Here is a 12,345-nt window from a genome sequence, read left to right as displayed (position 1 = left end):
GGAAGGGGGCTGAGTTTCTAACCCGGGCAGTAGTGATGGGTACATACTGGCCCAGACACGGCCTCCACAAGAAACTTATTCTTTCCAGCATATTCCTCCCATCGGCTTCACTTCTGCCTCAAGGGTCAGCACCCAGCAATTATAGCCAGAGGAGCAGCCGGATCACTTTCACTTACATCACTCCAGTGGACAACTGGGGAAGAAATGAGACTAAAAGTCTGTAACAGGTAAGAAAATAAGCAAATTCAAGCACTGTTATCACCAAGAAGTATGACATCATGCCAGCAGTAATGTCTCCTGTTCAAGACTCATAGGAAAATTTTGAAAGTAAAAGAGATAGTATCAAAACTTTCAGAAAGCAATTAACCAGGATTATTTTCTAGAACTTTATGTAAAAGTCAGAGGAATTATTCTTACATTTATAGCTAGTCACAGTTAGCACCTTGATGAATAATCGCCTTAGAGGACAATTCCCTGGCAGAGAAAAAAACCACCATGTTTCAAAAATTCCACAGAGTATGGCCTGAATACTCACTTAGGGCAACGCACACACTTTCACTATCTTACTTGCTACTATGGAATTATTAAGAGGTGCTTCCTTTTTAAAAATCAAAATGATCTATCTTTTATCATCTTAACACAAGTGAGAACATCTTGGCATTTTCCCATATAAAGGAGAAAGGTGATTATCACCACACAATGAGAATAGCCTGTGCTCGATAAGTACAGCATTTGACAGTTCGGGTGTAGGAAAACACAGATGAAGCAAAAACCCAGCTAATACTAAATAGCAGTGGTTTAGGCTGTGCAAATATATTATTTGTCTTTTAAAAATCTTGTAAGGCGATATCTGTAGAAAACACGAGGAAACTATAGATAGGTGTGAGCAGATTGGAGCTATGTGTGAGCACGATGCACCCTGTCACAGGGTCGCAGCTGGGGAACTCGGCGGAAGGCATGGGCTGATTAATCCGTAGCCCAGATGATCTGCTCACAGACAATTGAGTTGTCCGTGAATCTTCCTGTGCATTACAGCAGGCTTTTAAGAATGGTTCAAGTACAGAATACCAGTTCCACATTGTGCAGTGAGAAGCCGAGTATTTAGAAAATAAATCTGAATGAAATTAAAACAATACAAAAGAAAGTTAGCTCTTTGGCTTTTATTTGCAAAATGGACTCTATTCTTTCCTCAAAGTATTTTGTAGCCTAGAAACTTTGATTTCATTACTTCAGGAATTCCATGGTGAAAAAACTGCTACACTGATAAATCCAAATGAGCAAAAACGCACTCTGCATCACAAACAATACCCTGATTTTATTAGCAGGTGGGGTTATCTTTTGTTGTTTTGGTTTTTTATACCAATCTGCTGTTCACCGTAATGACAGTATTAACATTTGCACTGGCAGTAGTTACAAATAGGTAGCAGTATTCCATTATTTGCTGATAAAATATTTTTACATAGTAAATACAAAGAATTGAAGTGAAAATATTTTTTGACAATCCTGCATTTTACTTTTGGAGTTGGAACTTCCAGCTAGCAACTCACTCTGTGCAAAAAATAAAATAACGTTCTGTACGTGGCTGCAACTTTTTAGTAGGTGCAAGCAACAACTGCAGTATTTTTTAGAGGAGCCACACTGATAGCTTTGCACTTTCTTGAGGCCTCTTCTCTTCTCACTGAATGAACTCCAGGGAATGGCATCATGTCGGGCTTTCCAGATGGATTATGTGAAGCCATAGCTCAATGTCATTTTCAATAGCAAGGCTCATAATTAAAGGTCAAATAGTCACTTCATCTGCAATCAATCAATAGAAGAAGTACTAATACTAAGTACTAATCAATCAATGGCAAATGCACTAATAAAAGCCATGCATCAAATGTCCGCATGTGTGTGTGCTCACATGTCCTGTGCATATATGTGAGTCGCGAGGGGAGAACAAAGTGTGGGTGAACATGCCAGAGGGCACTGTGAATACTATATTTATCTTTGCTGCTTCTAAATTTATATCCTGTTTCTCTCATTAAGTGAAACACAAATAAACATTAGTTTTTCTGCATATGTGATGTGCTGTATTCAAAATATTCCAAAGCACCTACCTCTATGCAGAAACGTTGGCTTGTGTTCCTACCTAAGAAACACAAAGGCACCTACCCTGTGTAATCTGTCCTTACACAAACATGCCCTGCACTCTGATCTTTGAGACAAAAAGTGTGTCAACTGTTCTGTCTACAAAATAAAACCCAGCATATGGGAACAGCACTCATCTCCGTGCAGAGCAAGCACTTATTCGCAGATTCAACAGTGGAAGTGGCAGTTGGCCTCATGAGCATGCACTGCATGGGAATTACTTGGTTTCATAATATGGTGTGGGAGAAAGTGACTTATAAAAGTCTTCTCATGCCTCTCCTATTACCACTTCTAAAGCTTTAAAGCTGTCAGCTCTTCTCCCACTTTAGTCAGTGCCATTCTAAGCTCCCCAGGGAACGGGCCAGACGTACCTATTTGGAGTTTCACCTGCCAAGCTGAGAGAAATCAGTTTCAAAGCGAAAGAACAAGCGTTGGGAGGTCATTTAGACACTACACTGGAATCTTGAAGACAAACAAAGAGAGCTCCACAATGGATGTGAAACCAGACTCTGAGCTCTCTTCGTGCTTTCAGGCATTGTACTGACAGAGGGAGAGAGAAAAACTCTCTCCACAACAAGAGAACAGAAGGTTTCGCAGTGCATGGTTTATAGTAAACACCTCTGGACAAGTAGAAATGACAGAACAACAAAAGACTAAGGGCCAAAATGCCTCTGTCTGTTCTTGTTTCTGCTAAGATCAGGGTGGACGAGACTGTGCTGAGGACAGATTTAACCGTTATTCGGAAATAGCTGATCCCTAAAACCAAATTAGATCTACTCTGCTTCCACCTTCAGTGAAGGAATTACTGCTAGCTGCTCTGGTTAACACTCCTGTTTACACCATCAGCTCAGGGCCACGGCTTATCAGCCTATGACCTTATAAATCCTCCCTATTTACAGAGAAATGTGTGTTTATGCATTTCTATCTTACCTGGACCTAGTACTAATACCGCAGAGAGTAAAATACCGATGGTCTCAAAACCAGCCAGCTTGAAACTGATTCTCAGCAGGCACGCCTACGTAGTGCACACACGGTGTAGGGGTAGGCACAAGAGCAGCAGGGCTCTCAGGCTTACCAAAGATGGACTCCCAGGGACTGCCAGAAAGAGCATTTCCCCATCGGGGTGGTGTCCAATTCAGGACGTGCTGCGGCTGGTCCCATGCAAGACAAACCTGGGAGTCTGAAAGAAACCTTGACAAAGCTGAGCCCCAGAGATGGAATACAGCAAGGGAAGCAAAGGTCCCAACCACCCAGCGATCTCAGCAGGCCCTGAGTAGTAAGGAAAGGCAGAGTAAAAGTGCAAAGCCTAAGAATGATTTACATCTTGTGACCAGCCTAGGAGACAAATTTGCTTTCCATGAGACACCAGTTCTTCAAGGATGAATGTAAAGCAGTCTGTCCTGAAGATGACAAACAGAACAGTCTGTAGGAGAGAAACAGTCCTGCAATACTGAGTTCCACCATCTACCTGTTTCATTTCAACTTGCACACTTATCCATGAGACATCTGTATTAGCAGGGTAAAAGTAGGTATGGCTGGTGGGAAGCTGTGGGAGGTCTTGAAGTCAAAGTGGCCAAAGTATTTTTGTTGGAGCGCCTGGGCAAAGAAAGCTGCAAAACACAAAGCCTGACTCATGAGAGCAGTATCTGGGAAACGTGAACAAAAAGGTCAAGGAAGCTAGGAACCTCAAACTAGGTTCTTCTAAAGGAGAAAGTAAAATTAAAAGGCAGAGGGTACTAGCAGAAGAAAAGTGAACTGACTCAGCTGTGTGCACAGGGCGCAGGTCAAGACAAGCTGCATGAGGATGCTTGGTAGAGTGAGTAAGGGAAATGAAAAGTCCTCAGTTTTTTCGGGGTGATGGCAAGCCCCTCTAGCAGCTGTATTCACAGAGAGTCTATAAAACTACTTTCACTGGTGAGGGAAGGGGAGACTTAGACATTTATGCTGTTTGGGGTGATGGCAAGCCCCTCTAGCAGCTGTATTCACAGAGTCTATAAAACTACTTTCACTGGCAAGGGAAGGGGAGACTTAGACATTTATGCTATTAAATACAACCAGCTTCTCTTCTGCAGTACCACAGTTGTGTCCTATGTTTATATGCTCCTCCAAATAGCACGTATGGTTGTGTGTTAAGACTTATGTGTGGGGTTGCCTTCTGTAAATGCAAGTGTAGCTGTCCTCCTGAATACAAGCTCACTCATTAGTTGAAGCTTCAGTTTCATAGAACATTTGGCTGAAAAAGATCTAAAGTCATTTAATCTATGTTCTGCTCCAAGGCAGGATCAACTCTAGCTATCTAATTCCTGCCTGAGGCTTGTCTGCAATGATAGGAGATTCAAGACACCAAGAAGCAAAATATTCCAAAGCTAAAGTGTTTTACATTTGACGGCTTTCCCTGCTTCTTAGCTTAAATCATCACTGTTGTAAGAAAGTCCTTCCCTTTTCGAAGTCCACTGTGAAAGAGTTACTGTTCTTTGCATCAACCTTTTATGCATTTGAAGATCTCTACTGTATTTCTGCTGTCTTCTCAACAATCCCAGCTGTTTCAACCTTCCTCTGGGCTCACATATTTAAGATCTATGATCATTCATGGCACTCTCCTCTGATCTCTTTCCAGTTGGTCCACATAATTTTTTAACTGTGGAGCCCAAAACATCATGCAAATGTCAAAAGCCGTAACACTCTCAAGCCATACAACTTTCGCTACTTCTCTGCAACCCACAGGACCTTGTGTGAAAGGCAATTAGGTTAATTTAGTACGATACGCATTTGACAAATCTACGGGGCTGTTGCTTATTTCCTTGTTTCTTCCTACACTGTTAAAAGAATTTATTTCATTATTTGTTTCAGTAGTTTTCCACAAAATGAAGTTAAACTCAGTGATCTCTAATTCCTCTTCCCCTCCTTGTTTCCATTGTGAAAAAGAGGCATTATGTTTGCCTTTTTCTTGTCTTCCAGGAACTCCTTCACTTCCCTCAGACTTTCAATGGTACTTGCTAACAGTTCTGCAGCACAGGCCTGGCTGAAGCAAAGAACCTTGAGATGAGTTTCACTATATCAAACTGACTTGCAAAACATCTCACTTAAGTCCCGACTTGTTCTTACCCTGTTCCAGGCTGAGTTCTTACCTTGTTACTGATACTAGCCATGTTTCTCTTTGACAGATACAGCCTTGAAAAGGCATATATTCAGTCACATAGGCTTTATCAAACACGTTTTCATATTTTGAAAAACAGTAAGAAAATACTCAAGTACGAGTCGTTTCACTGACTGAACATACTGGATGAAGAAGTAGCTGTAACCATAGAAGTGGCTGTAAGCATAACTGATTTAGCTGTAGCATAACTGATTTTGTGAATTTTCAGCAGAACATTTTATATCACTAAGGGGTCCAAAGTTACAAACAACTCTATGATGTTCTGAAAAATTAATACTAATATTTAAAACTATCCAAAATATCTGCAGACTTAAAATAAACACATACATTTTGCTCATGTTAAGCAAAAGACAATCATCTATTTGTGATTTCTGAATACACTACGTGCTTTGATTTTCACTTGTACATGCCAGCTTTTAGGTGTAAGGTTTTACAGTGAGACCAGGCAGATATACCTTACGATCTTCAGTAACAAATCTGAAATTTTATCAATAGTGGATTAGGCAACAGAACAGAATAAGAACAGGAAAAAAAATCCATCTTTCCAAAAATAAGTATAACCTTACTGTATAACCACTAAAAGCTGAGGAGACTATGTTGCCTGCCCTGTAATAAGCATTTATTTTGTCTGTGCAAGAATATTAACCTACTATTAGTGTCATACTGGTAGCATTCCTTGTCACACTAAACTCAAAACCATTTAAGCAGAAAAGCCAGCAACCAACAATATTCTGTTTCAACAAAGCAAGGTATGAATGTCACTGTTGTTTTGCTCAAAAGCTTATCTTCTGACTTACCCAGGGTGAGGGATTTGTGTGTGGAACAGAAAACGATAGCCACTGTGTCTGCTGGTGTGAAACTAGAGTTATTCCTAGAAAAGGAAAGAGTTTTAATAACCTCTGATAGCAAAAACCTTCTTAAAACGCCATCGATCAAATATATTACTTTGAGGATCCATATGCACGTGCACATCACTTTGATCAAGTCTAGTGACAGAAATAATTCTACCCACAAATGAACATTAGCGTTTGATTTTTTTTTTTAAAAGCAGTATTGTTTCTCAGTTGTGGCAGACTCTCAAATGAATATGCTGCCAGGTGAAAGAGCATTTCTGAACACATGGTATGTAGGACACAACTTTTTTCCAGCCAAGGTTATTTTTGCAAACATGCTATATCACAGCAGTGGCCAGGTGGCCTCTGGAAAAAAAAGAGAATGACCTACTGTTTATTTTCCTAGTATGTAACATTAACAAAACGCTCCATTTAGATAGCATATTGAGTCTACACTATGGGCGCTGTTTAGAACATGTAGTTATCTTCCACTTCAGAGAAAAACTGCATTTAAGGGTTTACACACTGGCCAGGAAGCTGCAAAAATGACATAGAGAGAGAGACACATGACTGGCCAAAGGATCACCCTCTGGCCCAAATGAGGAATCATTTTACAAGATTCTAAATATTTACAATACTGTCTGAGTTGGTTACTACTTATGGCATTTTAGATTTTACAGTTGGGACGTATCTTCCCCCCAGGTTAGGTCTAGCAGTTCAAAAGTTATTTAAAAATGCCTTCTAAGGTCAGGATCCGATCTTGCCACAGAGAAATTTTCTTGTGGCACTAAAAAAAGCATAAGTAGCTCTAAGGCATTGCACTCTTCTTTGTGACTCTCCCTTACAGATGTTGTATAATTTATATAAAGCCTATGTCTGGAGTCTGCTGTGTTGTGGCACTTCCCATTCAGCAGAGTGCTGCTAGGAAAAACACCCCAGTAAGCCGAAGTGAGAGGACAACGGTAGATGCTCTCACCAGCTCAAGGGATGCACTAAGCCATTGCCTAACACCATTCTCACGGTACTGTATTTTTGACTGTGAATGTACAACTGTTCTTCCTGGCTCATATTATAAAAGAAAAAAAAAAATAGCTCTAGCAAACATTAGTTCAGGAAAACTGTCTTTTAAGAATCACCAAATAAACGTAACAAATTTGACATTACAGAGAAGACTGAATTGCCAGACCAGCAAATGTATCTTGAGATGTAAAAAGTCAAACTGAGTTCTCTCTCTCATATGTCATCAGCATGTCTGCAGGGCAAATTATACCTTCAGTGACATCTGTGCAAATCCATTTTTTACAGTGGATGAGGTATAGCAGTGATTGATTGAGATTTAACAACTCTGTAATTAACACACGAGAAAGGACAGAATTCAGGTCCCGCTCTCTTAGCCTATGAAACTCTAACAGAGAAAATGCTATAAGGACAATATGAAATATGAAAATGAGGTCACCCCCGTTCAGAAACCTGCCCTTACACATTTAGATAAACTGCATCCCCCAAACCAAAGATAATACATAAAACAAATATTCAAAGGTTCTGGTTCAGCACATTCCCTTACCTTGTAGAGAACAGGAAAGTCAAAAACATGAAGCTCATCTGAATGGAAAATACTGAAAGAGAAACGAGTTAAAATCAGATCACAGAAGTAAAGATCACTTAAATCTCTGCAGTCGCTGCGTACATGCCTTCTGCCTCTGTACAACAGGTCAGAAGTGAGGCTGGACCAAGTCTATCTGGAGAAATCCAATGACAGGCAACCTTTAAAGACTGTCTGGAAGAACGGTTCGAGAAAGCTGAGCTAATATTATGGCTACACAAGTTCCTCCTGAGGTAACGCTTCTGAATGAAGTATTTCTTGACATGATGAATGGCAGGACGGTTCAGGACCGCATGCTGCACATCTGTTTACACTAGTTTTGCTTATTGGGTTGATAACATAAAATCTTTCAGACATGCTTTGGTTGCCAAGTATTTAAATTTAGGCTCTTCCTATTTAACAAGAGAAAATACAATGGCTAAGCATGATCACAATAAATGTTCCCACACACTGGGTATATATGACTCTCCCGATGAATGATCACTATTAAGAGAAGACCATCGCAAACATTTTAATTCCCTCTGAGACAAAGGCTGATTCCTGAACTGGGCAGTGAACATCAGACAAAGCAGCCTCCGTTTAAGCTTAGTCAGCTTTATAAGGTTGGTGAGCACCCTGAGGGGAGGTCTCCTCTCTGCCAGCTCTCCTCACACCTGCAGGAGTTGTGGGATGTGCAGAGCCCACCCTTGGGCTGTGTAGATGTGGAGAGAAGCAGGCGGCTTCCCCGCTGTGCCATGAGTAGCTGTCAGAACTGCAGAGGCTGAGCACCGCGCCAGAGCGCAGGAATTCCCCACAGAGCTGGAGGAGAAACTCTGTGACCCGCACAGACCTTTTCTGAGCTTTTGGGGATATGGGGGAAGGGCTTTTATTTGCAGCACAGTCTGGGGTGGGTCATCTCCCTTTTCCTTGTAAAGCCTGTGAATGCAATAAGGCTAATGTGTCCCACAGGGTAGCACAAGCAACATTTGATTTTGACCCCAGTTTACAACTGGGAAACATGACAGGGATATTAGCTATTACCAGTGACATTTTCGATTCTCTATACATACATTTCCTAGGATGTATAAATGTCACCTCAGCATACACTCAATCCTTCCTTTGTGAACTAAGGAAACAAGCCATTGTTCCTGAATTACAATTTTTTCTGCAACTAAGTACATGAATTTAATAAGCACAGAAAAAACCCCCAACCCTCAATTCATATAATTCTGTAAAGCAATAAGCATGTGTTGCTACCAATTATCCCTTATGCATATTTTGCTGTGGCTAGAATATTAACATAAAAATTACATAAAAACATTAATCAGCAGAATAACAAATGCAGTTTCATCTCAAACTCCTCGAGCTAACTTCACATCCTGGTATAACACAACGCACACAGCCAGCCAACACATCTAATGTGGTACAGAAACTTTTTCTGCAATACAATGTGCTTATCAATCTCCACAACTTCCTTGGTTTTGGGTTTTATAAATATTTTAGAAAAAAACATGCCTAATATCTTCCAAGCAGTTTCAATGATTATGTTAATATTCTTACTAAGATACTCCAGTTACGCACACTGGAAATGTGGGTTTTATAAATATTTTAGAAAAAAACATGACTAATATCTTCCAAGCAGTTTCAATGATTACGTTAATATTCTTACTAAGATACTCCAGTTATGCACACTGGAAATAAATATATATATATATGTAATTTTCGGTGTATTGCACTGGAAGTGGTATATACAATTACACATGGCACAAATGCAGAGCTATCTTACAAAGAAATAAAAGAAAGGACAAGAAAGGCAGTGGAAGCAACCACTCTGTATCAACTGTTCGAGGACGAACATGCCCTTTTAGCTAAAAAAGAACTTTGGGGTTTTTTTCAAAGTAGTAGTCAGCACAGTAACATAAAATTACTTCATTCTGAGCTTCTCTGCATGTTAAGTCAGAGTTGAAAACTTCCATATCCTCCTTCTTTGCTGACAACTTTGCACTGATTTAAGTGTATCTGGGATGAACCTTCTCAGGTGCCCACGCTGACAAGTATTTCTCAAGTTTGGAAAAAAAAAAAAAAAAGCTCCTCGGGATGGCTTCCTGCTTCTTTGCTTTCAGAATAGAGTGTTTATACAATACCATTTATAATTCCCTGTAGAATTTTATACACATTGAAAGTATTTCTCAAATTTGGAAAAAAAAAAAAAAAAGCTCCTCAGGATGGCTTCCTGCTTCTTTGCTTTCAGAATAGAGTGTTTATACAATACCATTTATAATTCCCTGTAGAATTTTATACACATACAGTGTTTCATAATCCAAAAATCTGCCAAAATTAGGATAGAACAAGAACTGACCCACAAAGGGCAGGGGCAAATTTCCTATAGAGTTTGGTGGAGGCTGGATTTACAGAAGATTCATTATTTGTATTAGACAGAAACATCTGCACATACAAACACTTCAAGGGAGGTGATGCACTGATTTCTTGAAATCTAACCGTTTTAGGCTGTATGAGATGTGATTTATTTTGTAGTATTCTGTAATTACCTCCCCAAGTGAATTAAAACTCCTGTCTCTGGACCACCTGAAGCAAGTTGGGAATTCCCTACTGGGAGAGGAGACAGTGCCTGTATACCACTGCCCTTCCCTAGGAGGGAGTGCTCTGCAAGTATATTTTTAACCGATACCAGCAGTCTGTTCTCAAACCCTGTAAGAATTGTGCTCGGCCACATTCGCACTCCCAGCTAGTGTCTAGGTTTATAGTACGGTAAGGAGGAACCATTTAGAAGTTTTAACAGTGTAAAGAAAACACATGGAAAGTAATACTGTGCCCCTTTAGAAAGGGAGAGCCACTGGGCAATGTCAGGCACACCTAAATAACAGGGTTCATCCCTCTGTAAATACTTAGTCGGTTCCCTAAAAGCGTCCAGCCCCTAAGAAGTCTGGTAATCTGGTTTAGTAAACAATTCAAAAATACAAGCTCTAGCCCCATGCCAGTATCCCTGCAGCCTCACCCTTTCCAGTACATATAGCTCATTACGCACCCGAAACACAGATAAAACAGATGCTTTAAGGCCAAACTTACTTATGAACACTATTATAATCAAGCTAAATTTATCAAGGTCAATATTTGGATTGGCAAAAGTATCACAGAATGTTGTGTAGATGATCATGAGGAGCACACAGCTGCTGATAGCGCCAAATGGAGGCTTCTTCCTTTCAAGCCAGTCCTTGATGTATCTTCGGACAATCTGAAACACAGAAACCAACAGGTTGCCTCTTTTCAAAGATGCAGGGAGCCAAGTTGGGCATCACAAAGTGAATCTGACAGCAGAAAGACACAAAGAGAGGAAAGTAATTTGGATGACGGCCACAGTGGATTTCAAAGCTTCCCTGCCACACAACTCTTCTTCTGGGGAATTTAACATTTGTAGTGCAACTTCCACTGGGCGTCCATAATGAGAGTATATTTTCAAGTACATTCAAATCCATCCTTAATCATGCCAAATGTTCTTTGCTAGCTGTCACTGAGACATGCCCATTAAGCCTCCCCAAAGTTTATCTCCTCTGCTGATACTAATGGATGTATGTAATTATCACAGTCCCCTTTGCATCAACAGACAATTCCAAGTGCAACTTTGGGAATCTTAAAAATCTGACATCTTCAGGAATTTCATGACGGTAGATAATCGAAAGTGATCCATGGAACATTTTAATATTTAAATAGCTAGCATTGCACCAGAAGTTTTTAATTAAATTATAACTCAAGCTTGAAAAGCAAAAGTGCATGTGTTGTGGGAGTTTAAATAATTCAAACTCTGAATATCTAGAGTTTTTGTAAATCCAAAGACAAATGCCATTTGCACGCTTTTAGAATACCAGAATTAACACACGAAAACAAGGAAACCTACTGCACAGAACCGAACTTTTGCACTTTCAGGAAACAGAATCTGAAGTTGTTCTTTAATATTTTTTTTAGAAACAATACATTTTAAAGTAACTTGAACTTTCAAATCATGCCAAATACTACAGGACTAAACCTCAGCAGATACAATGCATCTGTTTGAGCCCTGCCTGGGGAGCTGCTTTTAGTTTTTCTCTTTACTTTATATGGTTTGAAAAAAGTTTTTAAAGCTTTTATCATGCAGCTGCAATGTCTGTTAATTTTTCAGCAATCACATTATCTTGCCTAATTTCTCCTGAGACCTCCCGATGTTCTCTGTTACTGCGCTCTTTCAGAAATAATAGCATGAGATCCTGAAACGCTTCTAACCAGAGGGCTCTAAAGGTGTCTCGTTACTTTCCCGTAGCAGTACCACTAATAAACACCACCACTATCGGTTTAATAATACAGAAGATTTTAGAGGTATTCAAGATTAATATCGAAGTATCATCACCGATGCTACCATAGGACCGTTTCACACACCAACTGCCAAAGCTGCGGGACTGACCTCACAGCTGTCAGTTTTCCTCACTGCCTTCCCAGCTTGTTTACAAGTCTCTCAACAGGGAAGTCCTGGAAGCAGCTATCCCAGCCACCACAGCAAAGAGACCTCAACGACCACATGGCAGGGCACACGCCAAAAATTTGGCGCATGGGGTTCACACCAAGCTGCACTTACCTACCAGCACTTCTAAGCT

The 12,345-nt window shown here is 40.2% G+C and overlaps 1 protein-coding gene across 1 annotated transcript in view; it reads right to left on the bottom strand.

Annotated features, from left to right (window-relative positions):
• LOC104500452 (sodium/bile acid cotransporter 7-like) overlaps nucleotides 1-12,345 on the bottom strand; it is a gene marked incomplete at both ends in the record, with an annotated part of 27,971 nt that overhangs the window by 15,297 nt on the left and 329 nt on the right. The window contains 3 exons of the mRNA XM_010144100.1: nucleotides 6,085-6,158; nucleotides 7,685-7,736; nucleotides 10,790-10,955. Of these exons, the coding sequence (XP_010142402.1) occupies nucleotides 6,085-6,158; nucleotides 7,685-7,736; nucleotides 10,790-10,955 (292 nt within the window). The remainder of the gene's footprint in view (nucleotides 1-6,084; nucleotides 6,159-7,684; nucleotides 7,737-10,789; nucleotides 10,956-12,345) is intronic.

The sequence above is a fragment of the Buceros rhinoceros genome, unplaced genomic scaffold (assembly GCF_000710305.1).
Source record: "Buceros rhinoceros silvestris isolate BGI_N320 unplaced genomic scaffold, ASM71030v1 scaffold14989, whole genome shotgun sequence".
NCBI lineage: Eukaryota > Metazoa > Chordata > Aves > Bucerotiformes > Bucerotidae > Buceros > Buceros rhinoceros.
The sequence above is the reverse complement of the archived record's forward strand: the minus strand, read 5'-3'. Positions and strand labels throughout refer to the sequence as shown.